Source organism: Anguilla rostrata, chromosome 3, assembly GCF_018555375.3.
Source record: "Anguilla rostrata isolate EN2019 chromosome 3, ASM1855537v3, whole genome shotgun sequence".
NCBI lineage: Eukaryota > Metazoa > Chordata > Actinopteri > Anguilliformes > Anguillidae > Anguilla > Anguilla rostrata.
In genome coordinates, this window is record NC_057935.1 from 2,774,697 (window position 1) to 2,799,908 (window position 25,212).

Genomic DNA, 25,212 nt, shown 5'->3' on the forward strand with positions numbered 1-25,212 from the left:
AAACACAGTCCTCTTTCACCCTAGCCTATCTGTTCGCCCAAACGAGTTGCTTAGTATAACAATGCAAATTGTGTATGTAAAACCTTAAACTGTGTATTTAAGCGTACGCGCCTTTCATAAACATAACATCGACATAGGCGTGTGGGGATGTGAGTGTATTTTCATCGAAACCGAGGGGTGACAGGACTTGGGTCCCAAACTGCACGAGCTACTGTCCAAGGAAATATTCCAACCCCATACACACACAGATTCCCAATTCAACATCAAAAGCACAGAAACTCTGATCAGATAATATTTTTATTTTTTTTACATTCACAGATTTATGAAGTCCCCAGTTATGATAAAATATATAAAATATAATCTTCATTAAGGCAACTGATCTCTGTATTATTTAAGCAGCCCACAAACCCCTCACAGTTTTAACAAACTGAGGCAGAAAATAATGGAAAGATTTTTATAAAGACAAAAATCGAGACATAATTACCATTCGAGCAAAACCGGACAGAACAAACACCTTTTTTCCTTTACAAGTCATAAATACTATAAAAACATTACACTAAAAATTTTTTTTTAAATTTTGATAGGGAATGCATGTTGGGATGTGTTGCAATGGCGGAATGTATCTATCTTTCCAAGTAAGAACATCCACTTTAATAAAAAGGGCAATTGTTAAAAAAAAATTAAATTCAGATATTAAAAGAAAACAAACAGAGAAGTACATCAAATCGGTGGAGTTTCAAAATGACAAGGAATGATCTCCAATCTGAGTTCCTTCAAGCCGTGTGTGTTATCCAGATGACGTTTGACAAAGAGAAAACCGGAACTCCATACTGTCAATATCAACCGATGTTCATTAATTAGCATGTGGAAACACACAGACACCCAAGCTCTTCACTGGTCAGTGCTTTTCTTGAGGCCTATCATTGGTCCAAGAGGCCTCGCCTCTCTACGAGCGCACGCAATCATTCCAAATATTTCCCGACATTCACATTTTCCACCAATTTGTCAGCACTGGGACTCTTTGGTTTTGCCTCAAAGTAAATATTGCACAACAGTAAACACTTCACTATAAAAAGGTAAACACCGTGTTTTACACCGCCCCCCCTGGTTGTGTACGAGGAAGGACGTGAGTCACAGTGTTTATTGTGAGGCACAAGGTGGAGATTTCAGCTGCATGGTATAAGGGACTGCAAATTCAGGAGAATGGATGATGATGCACTGATTGGATCGACCTTCCAGTATTTTTTTTTGAGATGCACAAAACCTACCCACCGAAGTCCATGGCACAGATTCAATACCCCGGAGTATCTCTCAGTGACATACTATATAGGTGCATATACGTCATTATACGCACGCACACACACGCACACACACACATGCACGCACACACACACGCAGACACACGCACACGCACCCACACACTCACACACAAGATTGCACTTTGGAATGCAGGTTTCCTCCTCCAACAATCTGCCGGTTGCCGTGGGAGATGGTTGCTGTGGGAGACTACTCCACTGTCACTGACTTGGCCAGGTTCCTGGGGCAGTCCACCTAAAAGCCAAGATGAACAGTTTGCGTGAGACAAGCCTCAAACTCCTCTCTGAGACAAAAAAACCCAGAGTGAGGGGGGGCATTGACATCTTACAGACAGAGGGGAAGTGACAACACATCATACAGGTATTGGGGAGGTGCCATTGTACAGGTAAAGGGAGGTGACATCACACAGGTAGGGGGGAAGTGACATCACACAGGTAGGGGGTGAGGTGACATCACACAGGTGGGGGGGTGACATCACACAGGTAGATGGGCACGGGACATCACGCAGGTGGGGGGGCGGTGACATCACACAGGTATAGGGGGGAAGTGACATCACACAGGTGGGGGGGGTGACATCACACAGGTATAGGGGGGGAAGTGACATCACACAGGTATAGGGGGGAAGTGACATCACACAGGTGGGGGGGGGGTGACATCACACAGGTATGGGGGGGGAAGTGACATCACACAGGTAACGCACGTCGAATCCGCGCAGCACGGCCAGGTGGAAGGACAGCAGCTGCAGGGGGACCACGCTGAGGATGCCCTGCAGGCAGTCCACTGTCTGCGGCAGCTCGATGGTCTTGTATGCGTTGCTGGTGATCTCCGGGTCGTTTTGGCAGCAGATGATGATGGGCCGGCCCTGACAGGAGAGGGAGGGCACAGGAACGCGTCACGCAGCTTGCCGCGGGACGCCCTGCTCTTCCCAAAGCATGCTGGGATACACAGCCTCAGCAGCAGCGGTGCAAACCTCAGGCTTCACCACGATAGGATCATTTCGACTCTTCAGGCAACAGTTCAGTATTTGGCAACATCACAAATTTTGCACCGATACGATTCAAAATGGTCCGGATCGATTTAGCTTTACACCCCCAACTCCAAAAATAATTATTGCTGTTGGGGTGGGCAAATCATGAAAAAAACCTAAACCCACATGTCCAAAGACATTCAGATTAGACTAATTGGAGACTCTAAATTGCCCATAGGTATGAGAGTGTGAGTGAATGGCGTGTGTGTGCCCTGTGATGGATAGGCAACCTGACCAGGGTGTATTTCTGCCTCTCACCTAATACGTGCTGGGATAGGTCCCAGCCCCCCAGCCCCCCAGCCCCCTACCCCCCCGCATCCTACCCCCCTACCCCCCTACCGCCCAGCATCCTACCCCCCTACTCCCCTACCCACCAGAATCCTACCCCTCAGCCCCCTTACCGCCTACCCCCCACCCCCCGTGATCCTGACCAGGATTAAGCGGGCTGGATGCCGGACGGACGGACGGACGGACGGACGGACGGACGGACGGACGGGGGCGAGCCTCACCTGTCTGGCGGTCACCTGCTGCAGAGCGTTGTGGCACTTGGTGTAGCAGGCATCCCGCATGATCACCATGATGACGGGCATCTGCTTGTCCACCAGCGCCAGGGGGCCGTGCTTCAGCTCGCCCGCCAGGATGCCCTCCGAGTGCATGTAGGTGATCTCCTTTATTTTCTGTGGGGAGCGACCAATCAACAACTGCTGTCACGCAGGCTTCCTCTCCAACTCTAACAAAGCCACACCTCATTCAACAGCTAGAGACCTCGTTGAGCTGCTAATTAGTAGAATCAGAGTGTGCCAAATTAGGCCAATGCAGGATTTTGTTTACACCTAGGTTACCTAGGCTAAATGCGCCAACTGGCTGTACACACCAACGCTGGTTCGCTCGTCATTTACCCGCTTATCGAGAAATGCAGCGAAAATGTCAAGTGGCGTAAATATGAGGGCTAATTAAGTAATTAAGGCTAGAAACTTTCAAAGATAACCAGAAACAGAAAAATGGCCCTTGTTGCCTAAAACAGGCAGGTGGGGGAAACATTTTAGAGGTGAAAATAGAAAAAAAAAAAATAGTCAAGCGTGCACCCAGCACACAATTGAGCCTGCTGGTCTAGAGCTCTCAGGGTTCTGATATTACCCTGAGTCCCACACGTCTGCTCAGTGCATTAATCTCTCTGCGTGTAAAAATGCCTCCCCAGCGCGGTGTGAAATGTAGCGTGTAATCATTTCTACCTGGGCCTCGACCTCGTTCCACTTACCAGAGCAAACTGTAACTCAGCGAAGCTCCTGTGCTACACTGTCACGCTTTATTTATGCTTTTAAAACTAAAGCATAAACAAACAACTGCCAACCGAGGCCTCCTTTAATGTCTTCTTTCGATGAACAGAAGAGATTGTCTTATCAACTCTACGACATCCATACACAGCTAGACAGTTTGCACAGGGGACCCAGTAAAAATAAGAAAATTACACAGAAAGGTGTCGGCATGTGATACTCACCAGCGCCCCCTCCAGGCAAGTGGCGTAATTGAAACCGCGCCCCATCACTAACAGTGACCTCTGCTGGTAGAGCTCGTCCGCGATGCTCCTGATCTTCTCATCCAGCGCCAGAACCTGCTTTAGGAGCTCTGTAAACCAGGACACACTCTGTGTTAATGTGTCATAAGAGGACACACACTGTGTAAATGTGTCTTAAGAGGACACACTCGGTGTAAATGTGTCATAAGAGGACACACACTGTGTTAATGTGTCTTAAGAGGACACACACTGTGTAAGTGTGTCATAAGAGGACACACTCTGTGTTAATGTGTCTTAAGAGGACACACTCGGTGTAAATGTGTCATAAGAGGACACACACTGTGTAAATGTATCTTAAGAGGACACACACTGTGTAAATGTGTCATAAGAGGACACACACTGTGTAAATGTGTCATAAGAGAACACACTCTGTATTAATGTGTCTTAAGAGGACACACTCGGTGTAAATGTGTCATAAGAGGACACACTCGGTGTAAATGTGTCATAAGAGGACACACACTGTGTAAATGTGTCATAAGAGGACACATATGCTGTTGATGTGTCATAAGAGGACACACACTTGGTGTTAATGTGCCAAAACAAGACACACATGGTGTGAATTTGCCGTACAAAGCACTAGACATTTTCCTCTAGCTGGCGAGTTCATCCTCTAGATCTGCTTAGTCACTGCAGTCTGAAAGGCCTGGAGGGGAATGAAAGTCTCATTTCCATCTAATACACAATAAGACTGACAACAAGCAAGCAGATGGAAAACTGCGCTCATCCATGTGCATTTATTCAGGCTGTATCTTTTTACGGTTGATTTTAAATCCGCAATGATGGTTTCAATAAACCTTTTTTTTTTTTTTTTGGAAGGATAAAAATTTATGAAAAGCAAAGAACACGGCTTAAGGTAGATTTTATTTTTATTTTCTATTTTACTGAGTGTCTGAAATGAGAAAATTGCTGGAACAGCAGAGGATCATGGGAAATGTTCCAGGTTCCAGGTTCAGGTTTAATGGCTGGGACCTTCCATTCTGCACCTGAGCAAAGCACCAGGCCTTCAGCAGCTGTGCAAACAGACACTGAGCAAAAGTATGTATAAGGGAGGGGGGCCTCACGTTGGCTCAGTGTGTGTGGGGGGGGGTTTAGTGGTGTTAACGCTATGGCTCAGTGTGGGGGGGGGGCGTTAGCAGTGTTCGTTAGCGCTATGGTTCAAGGGGTTAGCAATGTTAGCGATATGGTTCAGTGTTAGTGGTGATAGCGATATGGCTCAGTGTTGTGTGTTAGCTGTGTTAGCGATATGGCTCAGTGTTGTGTGTTAGCTGTGTTAGCGATATGGTTCAGTGTTGTGTGTTAGTGGTGATAGTGATATGGCTCAGTGTTGTGTGTTAGCTGTGTTAGCGATATGGCTCAGTGTTGTGTGTTAGCGATGTTAGCGATATGGCTCAGTGTTGTGTGTTAGTGGTGATAGCGATATGGCTCAGTGTTGTGTGTTAGCGGTGTTAGCGATATGGCTCAGTGTTGTGTGTTAGTGGTGATAGCGATATGGCTCAGTGTTGTGTGTTAGCGGTGTTAGCGATATGGCTCAGTGTGGGGTTTAGCGATGTTAGCGATAAGGCTCAGTGTTGTGTGTTAGTGGTGATAGCGATATGGCTCAGTGTTGTGTGTTAGTGGTGATAGCAATTTGGCTCAGTGTTGTGTGTTAGCTGTGTTAGCGCTATGGCTCAGTGTTGTGTGTTAGCTGTGTTAGCGATAAGGCTCAGTGTTGTGTGTTAGCGGTGTTAGCGATATGGCTCAGTGTTGTGTGTTAGTGGTGATAGCGATATGGCTCAGTGCTGTGTGTTAGCTGTGTTAGCGATATGGCTCAGTGTTGTGTGTTAGCGGTGTTAGCGATATGGCTCAGTGTTGTGCGTTAGCGGTGTTAGCGCTATGGCTCAGTGGTGTGTGTTAGCGGTGTTGGCGCTATGGCTCAGTGGTGTGTGTTAGCGGTGTTAGCGATATGGCTCAGTGTTGTGTGTTAGCGGTGTTAGCGATATGGCTCAGTGTTGTGTGTTAGCGGTGTTAGCGATATGGCTCAGTGTTGTGTGTTAGCGGTGTTAGCGATATGGCTCAGTGTTGTGTGTTAGCGGTGTTAGCGATATGGCTCAGTGTTGTGTGTTAGCGGTGTTAGCGATATGGCTCAGTGGTGTGTGTTAGCGGTGTTAGCGATATGGCTCAGTGGTGTGTGTTAGCGGTGTTAGCGCTATGGCTCTCAGAGCTGCAGGTAGAGGAGCGGAGGCCTCACCTGGCAGCACCTTGAGGCCGTCGATAATTTCCAGCCTCCTCTTCTGCAGGGACAGCCTGTCCTCACTCATCATCAGGGCAAACATGACCAGAGACACAAACTGGCTGGTGTATGCCTGGAAAACACACACACACACACACACACAGTTCAGCATTAATCAGGGATCAGTGATGAATGAGGTAAGGCATGTTTATTACAGTATGTGTAATTTTTTATTGCTGGGCCATGCCATGCTGTGCTAGGCTGTGCCAGGCCATGATGTGCCATGCTGTGCCATGCCGTGCCAGGCTGTGCCATGCTGTTCCATGCCACGCTGTGCTAGGCTGTGCCATGCCATACCATGCCATGCCATGCCGTGCCAGGCCATGTTGTGTCATGCTGTTCCATACCATGCCATGCCGTGCCAGGCTGTGCCAGGCCAGGCTGTGCCAGCAGGTCCGTACCTTAGTGCTGGCCACGCCGATCTCGGGCCCGGCGTTGATGTGGACGCCGCAGACGGTCTCGCGGCAGATGGAGCTGCCCACGGTGTTGGTCACGCCCACCGTCAGCGCCCCGTTGTCCTTACAGTAGCGCAGTGCCATGAGGGTGTCTGCCGTCTCTCCTGGGGCGGGGCGGGGGTGGGGCGGGGGGGGGGCGTTAACGGCCATTAACGAACTTTAATTATTGCGCAATAATGGTCTGATTAGGATGCAGTAACCAGGCAGGTGGGCGTGGCCTGTGTGTGTCCCTCACTGTTCTCCGGTACCTGATTGGCTGATGAAAAAGCAGACGTCGTCCCTGAAGACGGGCGTGTTGCGGTCCAGGAAGTCGCTGGCCAGCTCCACCATCACGGGCAGCTCCGTCAGCTCCTCCAAGATCTGCCGCGTCTGAGGGGAGCAGGGAAGCCTTCCTCATTACCATCGTCATCATCAGCATGACGCGGACTCTCAGCTGCTCGCAGTGCCCTTTCGCCAGCACGCTGCCCCCTGCTGCCCACTCACCGCCACTCCAGCGTGGAAGCTCGTCCCGCAGCCAATGATGATCAGACGCCGGCAGCGTTTTATCTCCTTCAGGTGATCCTTCAGCCCCCCCAGGATGACTGCATAGAGAGAGAGAGAGAGGGGGAGGGACAGAGAGAGAGAGAGAGGGAGGGACAGAGAGAGAGAGAGAGAGAGAGAGAGAGGGAGGGAGGGACAGAGAGAGAGAGAGAAGGAGAGAGGGAGGGACAGAGAGAGAGAGAGCGAGGGACAGAGAGACAAGAAGGGACAGAGAGAGAGAGAGAGAAAGGGAGGGAGGGACAGAGAGAGAGAGAGAGGGAGAGGGAGGGAGGGACAGAGAGAGAGAGTGAGGGAGAAAGGGAGGGACAGAGAGAGAGAGTGAGAGAGGGAGAGAGGGGGGGACAGAGAGAGAGAGAGAGAGAGAGAGGGAGAGAGGGAGGGACAGAGAGAGAGAGTGAGCAGAGAGGCTTGAGGGCTCGCAGTTGGCTTTCCAATTGATCCCAAAGGTGCTGGATGGGGTTGAGGTCAGGACTCTGTGCAGGCCAGTCAAGTTCTTCAACACCGTTCTCAACAAAACCATTTCCACATGTGCCTCGCTCTGTGCCCGGGGGGCACTGTTATGCTGAAACAGGAGAGGGCCTTCCCCAAAGTGTAGGGGAAGCACAGAATCATCTGAAATGTGATTGTTTGCTGGATCATTAAGATTTGCCTCCACCAGAACTAAGGGGCCTAGCCCTAACCATGAAAAACAGCCACAGACCAAGGGGTTTCCCGATACTTTTGGTCACACAGTGCATGTCCCCATAGGAACACAGGCAGTAAAAACAGGTTCAGACGTTCTGAGCTGCTGGAAGCTCATTTAGACCCCGCCTGCATCATCGCTGCCCTTTATTTCCAACGCTGTGATTGGAGGAGAAAGTGGAGGAGCGGGTTCGCTGCCCTGTGGCTCCTCCCACACCTGAACTGACCTGCCGTTCATCCTGAGCACCTGGAAAAACTGTTCTCAACTGTGATCGCCCACACTTTTGTTGTCTGGCAGGTCTTTTGTTTGACTTGCAGGCTGGGGAACCTGCTCGTTTGCTTTATCAGCACTGAGGGGTGGATGACGGGGAGCATGGAGGGGGCGGAGTCAGTGGAACCAGGATGTGACTTCAGGGCGGACGAAGGTGGATGACGAATTATAACAAGATACACAAGTTGTAAAGGACGTCGAGGGAGAACAGTGGTCGCAGGCTGTCATCAAACTGTAGTCAGGGACATTAACTCACATCCTGTGAGACGGCACAGTCTTAATATAGAAACATTTACACGAATATGAACCGCTGCATTAAGTTATTGTGTTAACTGCAGTATGCTTGTAAGACAGTCCACGTTTTGAGGACGCTGCAGTTAGCAGGCTGATTCGGACAAGGCCCAGGATACTACTTGTTGTGTGCAATGTTGCATTTGTAGTATCTTAGGGGCGACATAGCTCAGGAGGTAAGACCGACTGTCTGGCAGTCGGAGGGTTGCCGGTTCAAACCCCGCCCTGGGCGTGTCGAAGTGTCCTTGAGCAAGACACCTAACCCCTAACTGCTCTGGCGAATGAGAGGCATCAATTGTAAAGCGCTTTGGATAAAAGCGCTATATAAATGCAGTCCATTTACCATTGACCATCTTGTTAACCCCTCAGTGATCTTTGGGGAGGCGGTACCTGTGTTGGCGTCGAAGCAGATCCTCCCCCTCATGGTGTTGAAGACGGACTCGGGCTGCTCGAAGATCTCCTTCTGCATGAAGGCCTGGAAGTTTCCTGCAAAGAGGAGGAGACGAACGCGCGCTCATTCACAAGCACGGCTACCTGCTAACGCTAGGAGGTCAGCAATGCAGTGCAACGGCTCAGGAACTGGCCTTGGAACCAGAAGGTTGCACATTTGATTCCCAGGAAGGACACAAGGTACTCAAGGTACTGGAACAAGATACTTAACCTCCATTTCTTCAGTATATATCCAGCTGTATAAACATACGCTGTGTAAAAAAAAATGTGAACAGCTGTGTAAGTCGCTCTGGATAAGAGCGTCTGCTAAAATAATAATAATTATTGATAAATATATAAAATGCATGTGCTACAGTATCACAACTGTTGTGATATAGCATATGTGTTGTGATACAGCATATCTGTTGTGATGTAGCATATAACTGCTATTCTATAGCATATATGTGTCGTGATATAGCATATAACTGACACGTATATAACTATTCGCCAGGACAAATAAAGACTCTGTGGGTGGTGCTGGGGCAGACGGGGGGGGGGGGGAGTGAGTGGGTGGGTGGGCGTTACCCCCCAGCTGACAGGCAGAACCGCCAGATCGGGGGTGTTGAAGGAAGCCTGCCAACAGCCTCCGCCTTAAAAAACAGCCCCGCCCACCTCGTCCATCCAAGTGCTCAGATCACACGCTGCTTGCCTTCAACCCAAGTTAAAGCTGTTCCAGTTCTGCTCTGCCTGATCATATCTGACAACACTGTCTGGGACGACTCATTACAAAAATAATTAGTGTGCATTAATTATTATGAACTATTATAAACTGTGAATTCACCAGTTCTGTTTTTACAACTAGGTGACCTACCCAAGCTCTTTTTTTTACATTTTTTAAACCTCTTTTTAATTTCAGGCACCGAGCAAACACTCTAATCCAGAGCAGCTTAGACACTTCATATTCATTTACATGCAATCCATTTTAAAAACGGAATACTTTATTGAAGCAATCCAGCACCTTGCTCACAGGCACAACTGCAATGTCACATTTAAGAATCAAACCTGCAACCTCCACATCACACACCCAGTTCTCTAACCCCTACACTACACTTATCCAGTAACCGTTTGCTCTACGCCAGGCCCGCAGTGGCCTGGGCTTGGCCGCCGGTGGTTTTGATGGTGTTGTCGCCGGGGGCGACGCCCCTTGACCTCTGACCTTTCATGATCTGCTGCAGCTCCATCTGCAGGGTCTGGATGGCGCGCACAGGCTCCTCCCCCGCCACGCGGCTGACGCGGTGCAGCGACAGCTTCCCCTCCCTCAGCGCCGCGATGTCGTCGTCCTCCATGTAGATCACCTTGTTGGTGTGCTCGATGATGGCGCTGCGGCACAGGAAGGGGCGGGGCCAGAAAGGGTCAAGGGTCACATCAGTCATAAACAGCCAAACACTCTCGAACGCGTGCGTTCCCGCTAGCACGGAACAGAACACGGATCGGTAAGGACTCCAGCCATTCAGTTCAAATTTGTGCACCTGCAGCCGAACCTGGCCAATAAATATTTGAATTTAAATTTCACTTGCGTAGTTATAATTCTTTATTTTTATTTTTTTAAATGTGATGTTTGCATTTGATTTATTTTTACTGGGGACACACCCAAGGTCTCGCTGACATTTCGGCAGTTCACAAGCACCTCCCGCAATCACGCAAAGCTGTTGGGTTTCCTGTAGTACAGTTGCTAGAACCAAAATAAGTCCTTGAGTTTCAAACCCCAAACAGGGATTATCTGCCCTTTGTAAAGTAATGATAGCGTATTGGGTAACAGAAATTCTGTCTGAAAGGAACCGAGTCCACTGTCCAACGTGTCGAGTGTCCGCCAGACGTCGGCGTTCAGCTTCAGAACTCTTTCTCTCTTTCAGCAGACCTTGTTTCCGCATTCCAGAAACGCGACGTAGACGTAAATACCAAAGGGACTGATTACGCTTCTAAGCAAATTCTCACTGAAGATTAAAGAAGCATATTAATACACTGCATGGCCAAAAGTATGTTGACATCTGACATTCAACATCTCACCCAAAATGATGGGCATTAATATGGAGCTGGTCCGCCCTTTGCTGCTATAACAACCTCCTCTCTTCTGTGAAGGCTTTATACAAGCTATTGGAGCATTGCTGCAGGGATTTGCTTCCGTTCAGCCAAAAGAGCATTAGTGAGGTTGGGCACTGATTGGGCGATTAGGCCTGGCTCACAGTTGGCTTTCCAATTGATCCCAAAGGTGTTGGGTGGGGTTGAGGTCAGGGCTCTGTGCAGGCCAGTCAAGTTCTTCAACCCCAGCAAAACCATTTCTATATAGTCCTCACTGTGTGCCCAGGGACACATGCTGGAACAGGAAAGGCCTGTTGGGGAAGCACAGAATTGTCTCTAATGTGATTATTTACTGTAGCATTAAGATTTGCCTTCACTGGAACTAAGGGGCCTAGCCCTAACCATGCAAGACAGCTCCAGACCGAGGGGTGTCCAGATACGTTTGGTCATACAGTGTATTTTATCATTCCTTTAACAAACTTTAAAGTGCAGTATATGATTTTGACCAGCAGAGGGCTCTGTGGGGACCGCAACACTATTAGGTTCTTATTTCTTAATGCAGTATAAAATACTGTTTTATTCTGTTTTTCGGTCTTTCCATGTCTGAGAATTTTACCACTTTTAAATACACTAAATATCATGTTTCATGTTATTCAACAACATTCGCTTGTGATTTATGGCTTTGTAGCTCAATGGTTGCGGGTTCGATTCCCAGCTGAGGCTTCTGCTTTTGCACCCTTAAGGAAATGCTTAATCTGGATTAAGACCCAGCTGTGTGAGGGGACTGTGTGTGCAGAGTAAAAGCGGTGCGAGTGACTCCGGATAAGAGCGTCGGCTGGACGCTGAAATGACAGGCGGAGGTGCGGCTGACCCCGCCCCTCTCCGGAAGCTCACCTGGCGTCGGAGGCGAAGTAGTACTCCACGGCCTTCCCGTCCCCCACCGAGTCCAGGGCCATAGCGCTCTCCTTCCGATTCTGCCGGTTCCTCACCTGCACGCCGTCCGAATGGTGGCCTGCGGGGGGGGGGGGGGGGAGGGCACGCACCTGTCAGTCACAACGCGGAGCCACGCCCACAAAGGGGAGGGGCTTCCTGCTCCAAACACAAGAGCTACGCCCGAAAGCCCACCAGGTAGCCTCATCACCACGGCGAAGTTATTACTTATGACTGACATCTCTTGTCAACGTGACGACAAGCAAACCTTTGTACCGCTGTCATTAATGGAGAACGGAGCAGGACTTGGGCTGATCAAGTGATTTAACAGGAGCGGATCAAGCTCCTGGACAGGCTGTAATCGCTGGGAGCAGCAGCACATTTTATGGTGTTATTACCCATGTTTAGGTCATTGTGTTTGGACAGTTTGTCTCAGTGCACTTTGGTCTGCGATTGCGAATGAGGGCAGACTCAACAGTGGCGGTTTGTCTGGACTGCAAGGCCAGCCCTACCCCCATACCCCCTACCCCCTACCCCCTCCCTCCTTCTCCAACACCCCCCCCCCCATTACCCCCCCTTAAGCCTTGGACTTTAAACCACCTCCCTATCTGTCAGATGAACTGCTCCCAAGGAACGGACAATAAATCTTAACCACGCAGATAATGTGTCAGCGATCCAGTTTAGACATCTCCAGCGTGCTCCCCCAGAAGGGGCGGGCTTGGTGCAGGAAGCCCACCAATGTCTCACTCCTATTCTTCGACTGACAGGCTCTATAACCAATCGGATGAAGCCTTCACAAGGCGATGGAGATCTCCACGGAAAGCTGTGAAATGTTGAGTGTCAGGTGGTAAACTGATGTTGAGTGTCAGGTGGTAAACTGAGGGGTGTTGCGCAGACACGCTGAACGCAGATGCTCCCCAAAAACAGGCCAAGAGAAGTTCAAAGACTGAAATTGATCTGGCGGATGGCTCAGTCAGACAGAATTTTCCCCAAGTGACTTAACAAAGAATACTTCCTGTAACAACAAGATAAGTTATCATTCCACATTATTAAATAACAATAAAAAAACTGATCTTGATCGATTACTTCAAATAAGAGAAAATAATTTTTTCGAGATAACGTGATGCGAACAAAGGCCTTGTTAATTCATTAATCTTCGCAAGTGCCTTCAGGTGACAAAGCCGAGTCTTACAGCGGAAATGTTCCGGAACAGCGTGCGCGCCGAGCTCTGCAGAATTCGGCGGTCCTGTGAGACGGCACAAACCTGGACCGTTTAACACCCCCTAATCTGGCCGTTAAGGTTCGTAATGCTGAGCAGTACGGACGGCACAGAGGTGGAGGATGAAGAGGTGGGGGAGAAGCAGGGTGGGGTTAGGATTCGAAAAGCCCACCTGCCACGCCCTGACTGTCAGTGGTGGGTGTGGCCTTGGGGGCGGAGTCAGGCATGATAGAGTAGCGGGGAGCTACAGGAAAGGAGCACAAACAGGGGAACGGTTAGGTGACCACACACAGGGTTAGTCAATGCAATACTCATCAGTACCCCCTTTCACACACCGAACCAGGGGGCCAAAACCGGGCTGCGCTTCTGAAGCTCACTTCCTGGTCCTGTTCTGAGACGCTGCTCACTAGCGCCAGTGCGGCTGGCTCCGGTACGGGTGCTTCAGCCACCCGTTTTAACGGAAGCCAATGGAGACAATACGACAAAAACCTAGCCGCGATCCTCGCCGGCGAAAATTAAGACAATTCCTGAGGTTTTCGGTTCTATTACACATTCACACGAACACCATTTCCCTCAAACATAGAAGTTTCAGAGCGTTGTTTCTGCGTGAGGAAATTTGGGCCAGTAAAACACAGGACAAGATGGAGGGTCGGTCCCCTAAACTGTGCTTTTGGGTCAGTCCGAAGCTGAGCTGTGTGGAACCCGGGGTTATACCTGGGTCATGTGAGGGGTATTAGACGCACAGGTAGGGCTCCAGCCATCGTTACCATGTGTGACAGGACATGACTGTTCATGCATGCAGTTAAAACAATACATGAGAAACGACTGCGTGCATGTCACAAAACATGCAACAGGACATGACCATACATGCATATTGTTAAAACATAACAGGACATGCTTGTTTATGCATATAAGCGTGTAACAGAACATGACTGTTCATGCATATAAGCATGTTATAGAACATGACTGTTCATGCATATAAGCGTGTTATAGAACATGACTGTTCATGCATATAAACATGTTACAGAACATGCCTGTTCATGCTTGTTGTTTAAACGTGGGACAGTGAGGAGTGTGAGGAGGAATTGAGACGAAGGTGGGGCTCACCGCTGTTGTACTGGATGGGGATCTGCTCTGTGGACAACTCAAACTCGCTCCGTACCCCGATGAGAAGAGGGCTGCCCCTCCTGAAAGAGAGGGGGAGAAAGAGAGAGAAAGACAGAGAGAGAGATAACTTCACCTAAATTCTCTAATTACAATAATTTCGAAAAACTCCCCTACATACTCGGGGAGAACGAAGAATGCGTGGCCTCCTGTCACAAAATGAGGGACAACCAGTGAGGCACCATCTGCGTTATCTGTATTGTTAGTAGTATTTATTTTTATTTTTGTCCTTATTAGTGTTTGTCATTTAACTTGTAGATTGTCTGTAGGTTATGGCTTTGGTTATTTATTTGTTTATTAATTTATTGTATTAATCGTGTCATATTTGTCATTGTTAATTGTGAATTGCTTTGGCAATATTGTTACATACAGTCATGCCAATAAAGCATTATTGAATTGAATTGAATTGAATTGAGAGAGATAAAGATAAGATAAGGTTTAAATATACGCTTTATCAACTTCTTCCTACGATTGGCTATATTGTACAGGATCACTGCTATTTGTCAGGTATATATAATCATATATATAGCACGATATTCCGTATTTACTTGTGTAAATATGCTGTCTGTAATTTTTTAAATCACCTTTACTATGCTCAGTGCAGCTGTACAGGTAAGTGCCTGAATACAGCAGCAGCTGCTCTGGGCTGTAAAACAGGTCCTAGCCCTGCTACTGCCTGCACAACGGGGACCGAGAACAACAGGTATTTAATTACCGATTCCTGTACCAGCAAACAGCTTACTCAGAGAATACCTGTGAGGGAGGGAGGGAGGGAGAGGGAGGGAGGGAGAAAGGGAGGGAGGGAGGGAGAGAGGAGAGAGAGAGAGAGAGGGAGGGAGGGAAAAGGGAGGGAGAGAGGGAGGGAGAGAGGAGAGCGAGAGAGAGAGAGAAACTGAGCGATAGAGCAATAGTGAGACCGCAAGAGAGACAGAGAGAAAGAGACAGAGAGAAAGAGCAATAGCGAGGGCAAGAAAGAGAGAGAGAGAGAGAGTCTACCCAGTGCCTTAACCGTAACCATTCCTCAGTGGGGAGAGAGAGAGAGAGAGAGAGAGCTACAGAGAGAAGCGGAGGTGTGCTGGGTCAGTATCTGCTGAGGTCTGCGCAGCTGGAGCTCGGCAGACAGCCCCTGACCCCCGGGACACGGGAGGGTCATGAGGTCAAATCGTCAGGGCGACGCTGCCGAGCCGACCCCCAGCGAGGCGCTCCAGCGCTCCTGGCACCGCCGGGGAAGGTCCAGCGGCCCGGGACAGGGAGCAGAAAGCACAGGTCCGCCAGACTATCAGAGCCAATCAGCACGCAAGCCGCTGCTCTGTTTACTTAATACTAGACTTTTATTCTGACGCGAGCTGTACTTTCACTTAATTACTTCCAGTGAGAGGGAGGGGGGGGGAGGGAGAGGGAGAGCGAAAGAGAGATGGAAAGACAGTGGGATAGAGAGAGGGAGAGAGGGAGAGAGGGAGGGAGAAGAGTGAGAGAGAGAAAGGGGGAGAGGGAGAGAGGGACATAAGGAGAGAGAGGGGGAAGAGGGAGGGAGAGACAGAGAGAGAGATATGGGGAGGGGGAGAGGTAGAGGGAGAGAGAGAGAGAAAGAGAGAGAGAGAGAGAGATGCTGTACTGACCTGGCGGCCACTGCTTCGCCTGGGAAGCGTGTGCTTTTGAAGACCAGGGCGAAGGCTCCCTCCTGAGGAAGACAGGGAGACATTTTAATTTTAATAAAAGAGAAAGAAAGAGACGTGAACGTGCGTAACATCGCACCCCTCACCAAGTGACCCCCATTTACAGTAACACGCCCCTCCCCCTTCCCAAAAACGAATGGAGGGGGGGAGGGACTGCAGGACAGGGGTGGGGAGAGGGGGAATAAGACTGCTATTGTAAAGGCAACTCTCTGACCCCCCCCACCCCCCAGACCGACAGAGTTCTCACCCGCGATGACGGGGGGAGAGGGAAGGGGGGGGGGAGTATTTTAACCAGCTGGATCTGTTTTCCATTAGCCTGTGTACTTCCTCCTGGCTGTCCTCCTCCACTGAAGCTCCAGTCAGAAGATTCTGCTTTCCGTTTAAAAAACACTTCTTAACGTGTGCGTTTACCGCTGGTGCGATCGACCTATTCCCAAAAATAGAAGGGGGGGGGGTGGGGGGAGGGCGGGTAGGGAGGCTAAATCGGTTTTCTAAAATACATTTAGAAAATCGAGCGGAGGATTTTTCCTGGCGATTAAGATCGCCCAGCCCCTCCGCTTTGGCCAGATGCGGAGGAGGACGTCGGGCCGGTCGCCACGGCAACCGTTTTTCCGGAATCACGCCACGGCAACGGCGTTCGGAGGGGCGGAAACACGCGTCACGCCAGGCCAGTTCGGGAGGAGCGCCTCTGCGTGCGCGATCCGGGGGTGGAAGGGGGGGGGTTGCCCAAAAACGCCGTACGCCACACACTGCGGAGGACCCGTTTCCTGGCCAGGACACGTCACTCCCTGAACACAGCCCATTACCTCACACGCTTCCCAAGCATCTCCCAGCCAATCAGAAACAAAGGGCGCAGGATTAGAAAAAAATAGCAAATTAACTAAATCAACACAAAAAACGGCCTTGATTTTCTACAGGAAGTACAGCCAACGTGCAGTCGGATTTAAAAGGTTTAACACCACAGACCACATTAAGATCTTTGGACCGAGCGTTCTCAGGTTCTACCTGACTCTTATCATCTTGGATTACTCCTCAGTCAAATGACTTCCAAGCAGGAAGCACAAACTCTCCCACAATACCCACAGTCCCCTGCAACCGCTCATGCCGATACCCACAATCCTCTGCAAGAGCTCCATCCAATACCCACAATCCTCTGCAACAGCCCTTCCAATTCCCATAATCCTCTGCAACCGTTCCTTCCATGCAACATACATTCAGCAAAATAAGAGTGGGAAATCTGCAGCAAGACTAGTCGCTAATACTTTACTGGCACAACCTGCACTCTATATATATATATATATATATATATATAATATTTGAGAAAATATGCACATGACGTTAACTCAGCTGGTTGGTTGAACCATAACTTTAACGAAGTCTCAGGACACATGCGGCCAATCACGGCTGACAGCCTGTCAGAGGTGGCCCTGCCCGTTTCTATGTGTTGCTGAACGCAGAGTCCATGACTACATTTCCCAGAAGCCAGTGCAACTCACCAGCTGCTGAATGACGCGCTCCACCAGCGTTGCGAAGGACACATGCTCGCTCTCCCGGTTGTCGTACAGGTACTTGACGAGCTTTGGAATGACCTCCGTGTCTGTCTCCGACTCAAACTCGTACCCTTTGGAGCTCTGCGGGAGGGGCGGGGGGGGGCGGGTGGGGTTGGAGGGTGGGGAGAGAGAGGGAAGAGTCCTTCATTATCGAAAACACACAGTCATAAATACCTTGTCCCACGGCGCTCTACGTGCCATTTAGGTCCTTCCTCCAAAGAATTAAACCTGTGAAGTAAAACCCGTTTGGTGGGGAGGACCAGGCATTTATGAGCACACAATGTAGAGAACAGGCCGTTTCGGAGAAACCGGGTTCACCGATAAACGAGGCGAGCCCCAGCGCTGCGTCAAGCGTGGGCTTGATAACCCCGAAAGGCCTCAGCCTTGGGGAAAAGTGCCACCGAAACGGGACGAGTTTCGGCTCAAACATACCACACGGGCCACCGACGAGAAATTTGGGTCAGCACGCGAACGTCCACGTAAGATCGGCCTCCAGCAGGCTGAGGAACACGGACGTTCCATCCACCGGGCGGGCAGGGGAACCGAATAGCGTGCGAACGTATCGAATGTCAAAACCTCCCAGACAATCGTCCTGCCCCGACACACCCATCCGGCAAAAAGGCCAAATGTTCTGCGCTTTGGGGTGATAAACATTTCTCGTGGATTCATTTTCAAGCAAACTTTTTTGAAGCAAAAAATAATATTTTTATTTCCTTGAACCCCCCCCCCCCCACGCCCCTCGGCCCCCCCAGAAAGATTCTACGACATGCCGATCAGGTATGCATTGCACCCCCTTTTAAACTGTGGAATGGGGTTGGAATTTATACTTCCGTGAGCACAATACCTCAGACGGGACGCACTGGCTTTACCTGTTCTGTTGATAATATTGCCTGGTGAACAGACTCTGTTCCTCACGCGTAACAGCCAATCGGCCATCTTTTTCAAGGCCAGGAATTAGCGAGGAATGAGAGCTTTTCCCCGCAGCATCACAAACAGAAGCCCTGCTTTCTGCTGACGCCATGGCACAAATCAATCGCTGGAATTCTGAACTGTCGCTCTCTCCGTTTACACGTGGTTTCGGTGTTAGCGGGGATTAGGGCCGGTTCTCTTTGAAATGAGGCTGGACGCGCGTGATAATAATTTTTTTTTTTTTTTTTTTTTTTGGGCGTGTGCATTAGTTTCTGAGTAATACTCACCAGATACTTCCTCAGCTCCTTGTAGTTGGTGATGATTCCATTGTGGATGACGACAAATTCTAGAGGAAAAAAAAAAGAAGGAAAGACAAAAGAAAAAAAAAAAGAAAAAGAAATTTCAAACGTTATCTTGTCGTGTGACGTGAGCAGAACCGTCCGGTCTGGCGACATTCCTGTTTGGTGGCGTTTCGTTTGAAAGCACATGGGGGTTGGGACAGGCGTCAAACGGAGTCGCGTGAAAGGGCTTGTTTAAATGTCTGCCATTGATGGAATACCGCGCCTGGCTAAGGCATCTTGTACCTTAGACCCTGTCATGATTTCAATTAACCGCCGCCCCCCATCCTTCATCGCACCCGAGCGCACGCTTTAGCAGAGCGCTAACTCGGGCTACAGCTAACATTCCAGCACAGCCCCACACAGAAATCCCGCAGCCTTGTGGTTCCCGCTAGAGAACACTCATCTTCCCACACAACCAAAATGGTGCTGGCTATTCAGAGCTAACCAAAACGGTGCTGGCTATTCAGAGCTAACCAAAACGGTGCTGGCTATTCAGAGCTAACCAAAACGGCGCTGGCTATTCAGAGCTAACCAAACGGTGCTGGCTATTCAGAGCTAACCAAACGGTGCTGGCTATTCAGAGCTAACCAAAACGGTGCTGGCTATTCAGAGCTAACCAAAACGGTGCTGACTATTCAGAGCCAACCAAACGGCGCTGGCTATTCAGAGCTAACCAAACGGTGCTGGCTATTCAGAGCTAACCAAAACGGTGCTGGCTATTCAGAGCTAACCAAAACGGTGCTGGCTATTCAGAGCTAACCAAAACGTGCTGGCTATTCAGAGCCAACCAAACGGGCTGGCTATTCAGAGCTAACCAAGACAGTGCTGGCTATTCAGAGCTAACCAAAACTGTGCTGGCTATTCAGAGCTAACCAAACTGTGCTGGTTATTCAGAGCTAACCAAAACGGTGCTGGCTATTCAGAGCTAACCAAAACGGTGCTAGCTATTCAGAGCTAACCAAAACGGTGCTGGCTATTCAGAGCTAACCAAAACGGTGCTGGCTATTCAGAGCTATTATTTGTTGCACACGAGCGTGTCATGAGACTGATTTTTTTTCCCCCCCAAATCCGGCTGTGCCAGTGGTCACGCTGTGCAAATTCTCCGATCCTCACGGCGAGTGGATGGGACGAACGGTGAGCAGAATAAATGTGAAGGATCATCCGGATTAATCTGCACATCGTCTTAATGAGAGAGCTTGAGAAAGTCCGTCTCTTCTGCCACCAGGTATCAATCAAAGTGCCCAAAGAACTGGCATGAGCAGGCAGGTTTAAAAGATGTGAATGACGTAAATGAAAAGCCTACACTGAAAGACACATTCTCAGATGAGAACAAAAAACCACAAAAACTGGCACAAATGGACAGAAAGATCCCTTACATTGTAAATGGCCCTGAACGAGAGTGTCTACTACAAGTAATGTAATGTATTGTGACATAATGTAATGGGACGAAATGCAACTAATGTAATGTAATACGATGTAATGTCATGTCAGTGGCAGTCAGACGGGACATTACCGTTGTTCTTGTCGGAGCGGTGCGGGTGGCTGTTGACGGGGCTGGGTTCGCCGTGTGTCGCCCAGCGGGTGTGAGCAATGCCAAAGTGGGTCTCAAACACCTCTTCCAGGTCCAGGAAGTCCTTCTCTATCGGCACAAATCCAACCAGACCATCAGTGAACAACTCCACGGGCAAGCAATCATTCAGGGGCTGGTCAACAAGTTCCTATGTGGGTAGACAGAGGGTGTGGGACGGGAGGGGGTCTAGAACTCCGCTGAATTACAAGTTGTGATTGTTACATCAGCATTAGAATGTTCAGTTACAATCATTCTAATCACATGTGACCTCACACCTTTAAAGGGATGATTTAATTTTGGTATAACACAAGTAATTTTGTGGAGATTACCCCGGTGTGTTTGCGTAGTGTAAATACTGGCAACGTCAGACGTCCCCCGTTTTAACCGGTAAAGCCAGCACCGTTTCTGCTGGGTTTTCCGGTTAAAACGAATACTTTCGGCGAGGTCACGGAAAACCAAGAGGCTCAATGTGCTGCCATTAACAGGCACCATGGACATCTGATGTTGCTAGTACGCACTGGGGGGGAGCTCCACAAAATTACTTGCGCTACACCAAAGCGAAACATCCCTTTAATGTCGTAAATCCGGTGGCTGCTCTGAAGAAGAGGCTAGCAGCGGACTTACTGTACAGCTCTTCATCCAGCGCCTTCACCTTCCCCTTCTTCTTGATCAGGCACATGTTATTGTTGTCATCCTTCGCCTCTTTCTGTGGGCCGTCCACCGCAATGCCTGACGAAGGAAGAAGAAGAAGAAGAAAAAAACGCTGAGCCCGATACGTACTCCAGGAAGGTGGAATAAGCAATGAGGTTAGAAGCATGCGGTGTGATGATACGGGTGGTTGCGGGCTTGAATCCAGGAGGGACACTGCTGTTGCACTTAGACAAAGCCAATAACCTGTGTTGCTTCAATGAATAACCTACCTGTATAAATATGTACAGAAACTTCAATCCAAAGGCTAAACTGGGAACAGTGACATGCCAACACTGAAAACGTACTGTAAGATTAATTCATGTTCACTGTTTCTATTGCCGGTTGAAAAAACAAGCATTTTCATTAAAGGCTAATGCTGTACAGGAATTATATTTCATTCATAAGAAGTACTATATAAATATAGGTAACAGCATTTATTTTAGATATGTTAAAAATTATGAGCCAAGATGGGTGGAATGGCCTGTTCATGACACTAATATATCCTTAGGAGGGGTGTGACTAGGTTTCACTTTTACTCTGCTCTAATAAAGTACTGCGTTTTCGGACATACAGCAGCCATACTGTTTACCGTCTGGCACATGATTCGGCCAAAACGCAGTCCCTGCCTCCAGGATTTGGTGTGTGTGTGTGTGTGTGTGTCTGTGCGTCCGTGTGTGTGTGTGTGTGTGTGCATGTGTGTGTATCCCTGCACCCGTGGCAGAGGTGCAGAGCACTGCCTACACTGCACATCCTGTTGGGCAGGATGAACAAACTCAGGGTGTGTGTACGTGTGCCTCCGTCTGTGTGTGTGCGATGTGTGTTTAACAGGGCCGGCTGGGCCTCTCTGGACGGGGGCCAGAGCTGCAGAAGCACTGCTGCTACACAGAACTCGCACAGCACCACAGAGGAAGACTTCAGGGGCACGCTATGCGTAGCATTTCAGAATGTGGCTACAGCACTCTGGGCCCAGGGTGAGTTATAGCCATCTACACGCACTGCTAGGCCACTGGGGCTGGTCTGCGTGTGACCCACAGGGAAAAAGCCGATGAATAGTGTTGAATTATGGCGTTGACCAAAACGGCTTCCTGAAAAGCCAGCTGGACGAGGCGTTGAGTCAGGAGATCAGGTGTGCACATCTGGGTTTACCTGTGCTCAGTCGTAACGGGTTACTGCAGCCAGCAATGCACACGGGCGGGGTGACATACAGGTGTCACTCAGCTCACCTGGCTCATCCACGCTCAAAGCCGTAAAAGAGCTTCTGTTTCAGAATGCGGGAATTTCACTGGACTACCTGTCAATCGTCCTTTCAGAGACTCACGTTAAATATAAAATATGTTCTCGGCTAGGCACACTTAGCGCCAAGGGAACGAAAAAAAAAAAAGTGAGCCAACTACCAGCTTTATTTAGCCGACAAGACAGGTCTGAAAAGGAATGCAGCTAAATTTAGGTGTAGCTCGCCAAGTGGTGCACCCCCTTCATCAGTGAATGAGCTGAGGTCTTACCTGCTGAATCATAACCTCTGTACTCAAGTCTCTGAAGTCCTTTAACCAGTGTCTCGAATATCTCCTTCCTGGTCCGTGGCACTCGGTAATTCAGGTAGGCAAAAATCCCTGCGGAGAGTTGGGCAGAAAAGGTCTTTTTTTCCCCCTCCACTTTTAAACAGCACTTACAAGTCATCGTTTTGGGGGGCATATTACGTGTTCACCCTGAAGTAAAATTGTTCTCAACCGATAGGCAGCATAAATACGGTTATTTTGGATCACGTTGCAGACCGTGGTTCTTTTCTAAGTGGGCCTACGTAAGTGCGTAGTGGCACGCATATATAAGAAAAAATATATTTTTATATTCAAGTTCTATTCATGTGGCAAAGAAAACAGCTGACAGAGTCGGTGCAGGTTTACACAATATGGCAACGCTCGTGTGCTTCTAGAGGCCTTTAAACAGGCACAATACCCCCCAAAATGTTGCCATTTGCAACTACAGATATTATTTCTTCTTTTCATCTTCTATCAGCTTTTTAAACAGTTCAGCAGCCCTGACTTCTAGACTGTACAATTCAATACAAAACAATGAATAAGAAAATAAATACAATGCGTTGCTTTGACTAAGAGTAGTATCACTTTACAGCGTGGGAAACCGACCGTTCAGAATTACTACAGTCTATATCGATGAGATATAGACTATAGTAATGGTTTTCCACAGAAATACGTAGAAAGCGATGACAATAAAGCACAGACAATACACACTATTACTTTTTCTTTATCAAATACAAATATTCGTTACGCAGGCAGTGTGATTGTTAAAGATAATGATTAAACAACCTCCCGTAAGACACTATAGGCTATAAGATGAATCACTGTAGTAAAACAGCTCAAACAAGAATCGGCTCGAGATTCTAAACCAATTCAAACCATAAACCACAGTAATAGTGAGAGATATTGTTCTCTAGGTTTTAACAGTTCCTGGGCACAGCAAGTTTTATGAAGGTATGGCTACAGTAGCGACGCCGTGCAAAAACGGCTGGATGTGTTGAGTCTTGGGAGTTGTGGGTCGAGGGAATGGGCAGTTTTCAGCACAGATGTCTATTGAGTCACAGACACAGCAAGCAGTGTTCGGCAAGGTAAACCTCTTTCACCACCAAATCGCCCCGGGTACGTGGGCCAGCGCCGCTGTCCCCGTCCAAGCATGACATAATTTGCATCTTCCGTAAAGGATATTTGATTTCGGGCTCCGGCGATCTTAAGTTTAATTAATTTGACTTAAACGTGCACCAAACGTAGTTTTCAAAGTGTCGAACTGGCTGAACAGTGAGGCGATTAGAAAAAATACCGCTCGTATAACTCTTCTGGTGTGTAGCCTACGTCGTTAGGCTGCAGACGACGATAGTTGTATTCAGCTAAATGGTGGTGAAGTTCAGACAGTCGACAGGACTCTAACATTAGCGCCATAAAAAGTTAAGTTAGTAAATATACTTTAAAGAACTGATTATTAATATTAGCTGCACTTGTTTATTGTAGCCTACATACAAAATAAGACGGTGTCATCAGGCTTACTACACAAAATAAACGTGTTGAGTGACGACATTAACAGTATAGACTACATAATGTCACAGTGAACTTAGCTGCAAACAAAACCATGTTTGTATTGATGTATTCAGGTAGGCTAACTTTAAAACCAACATGCTTCAGTCCCATAACTTAGCATCGTTTAAAGAAACAATCAGTCAATGATGTTAGTACTGTAGCATGCTAAGTTAACGAAAACACCTCAGAGGGGAGTGTACGGAACTTGACACGTAATGTTTGCTAAGATTCATTTAGTTGCCAAGCTGGTGTACGAGCAATAGTTCGAAAGTGTCCTGTCTATAACTAAATCGAAGTTACAACCATCGCCAGCAAAAACTGTTAATATTAGGCTAGCTAGTATTTATACGCCGAGACAACTGCTCTGATTTAGAGGAAAGACCCAACTTCACAAAATCACGGCTTGCAGATAGGGAGATATGGGGTTAAATAGTTAACGTTCATTTAGACGGCGTGAATTATCAAAGTTGATTATCTAAAGTCGGTGGCAGTTACAGTAAAATAAATTGCTAAGCTTAGATAACATAGCTAAATCGCAAAGGAGGCGAAACTAATACTTTCCCCGAGTAAATCACTCAAATAGCGTTACGTGTTAAAAAGTTCAATCCGTACCACCCCCTATAAAAATATAGCATACGCCAGTTGCTAGGATCCATCCCATAACTGGTCAGTTCGTTAGTATTAGCTTGCTTAGCTGGGTGAATGCGCTGACTGACAGCCAAACGTAGCTAGCTGCGCGATTCAGGACAAACCCTGCCCTTACCACACATTATTCAGGCTCTTCCGAAACTGCAGGTTGTAGCGAGAAAACGTCTTTTGTGATGCTCCGGTCCTTCCTGTTTGAAATCCAAGTGAAACTTCAACATTGCTGCTCCCACGACTGATTTTAAAACGTGTCCCAGAAAGCAAGCGCTCCACCCCCATCACCGTGCCCTAGGCAACCAGCGAAGCAGCGAACCACCCTCTGTGTGACAGCGCACCTCAGCACACCGATCATACCTTTCCGACAGCTACCGTGAAATTACAAAACTACTGTCCACACGCAGTGGCGTTTCACATATACACACCCCACATATTGATAATCTACCGTAATATGAAACGCTAAGATGCGCAGCTTTATACGTAGCTACAGTGTTTTAATAGCG

At 48.5% G+C, this 25,212-nt stretch overlaps 1 protein-coding gene across 3 annotated transcripts; it reads right to left on the reverse strand.

Moving 5' to 3' along the window:
* Positions 1-279: 279 nt before the first annotated feature.
* Positions 280-24,986, reverse strand: LOC135249825 (glutamine--fructose-6-phosphate aminotransferase [isomerizing] 2-like). 3 transcript variants are annotated; one of them, XM_064325420.1, is made up of 20 exons: positions 24,831-24,986; positions 22,487-22,594; positions 20,919-21,023; positions 20,238-20,363; positions 18,671-18,729; positions 17,421-17,555; positions 15,868-15,929; positions 14,192-14,271; positions 13,257-13,328; positions 11,830-11,947; positions 10,073-10,236; positions 8,818-8,913; positions 7,128-7,225; positions 6,893-7,013; positions 6,591-6,748; positions 6,148-6,262; positions 3,843-3,970; positions 2,854-3,021; positions 2,018-2,179; positions 280-1,551 (listed from the first exon to the last, which is right to left on the reverse strand). In XM_064325420.1, exons 1-20 carry the CDS (start codon positions 24,835-24,837, stop codon positions 1,507-1,509), a joined length of 2,127 nt encoding a protein of 708 aa, XP_064181490.1. In that variant the 5' UTR covers positions 24,838-24,986; the 3' UTR covers positions 280-1,506. The 3 variants fall into 3 exon arrangements, with proteins under 3 accessions (XP_064181490.1, XP_064181489.1, XP_064181492.1); XM_064325419.1 differs by lacking the exon at positions 24,831-24,986 and adding an exon at positions 23,620-24,081; XM_064325422.1 differs by lacking the exons at positions 13,257-13,328; positions 24,831-24,986 and adding an exon at positions 23,620-23,960.
* Positions 24,987-25,212: the final 226 nt, after the last annotated feature.

Coding starts and splice junctions, on each gene's coding strand:
- LOC135249825 (XM_064325419.1), bottom strand. CDS start 23,671: ATGCTTGGACGGGGACAGCGGCGCTGGCCCACGTACCCGGGGCGATTT. Junction 22,595..23,619: donor GTACCCGGGGCGATTTGGTG/GTGAAAGAGGTT, acceptor AACTCTCCGCAG/GGATTTTTGCCTACCTGAAT. Junction 13,329..14,191: donor CCCCATCCAGTACAACAGCG/GTGAGCCCCACC, acceptor CCTTTCCTGTAG/CTCCCCGCTACTCTATCATG.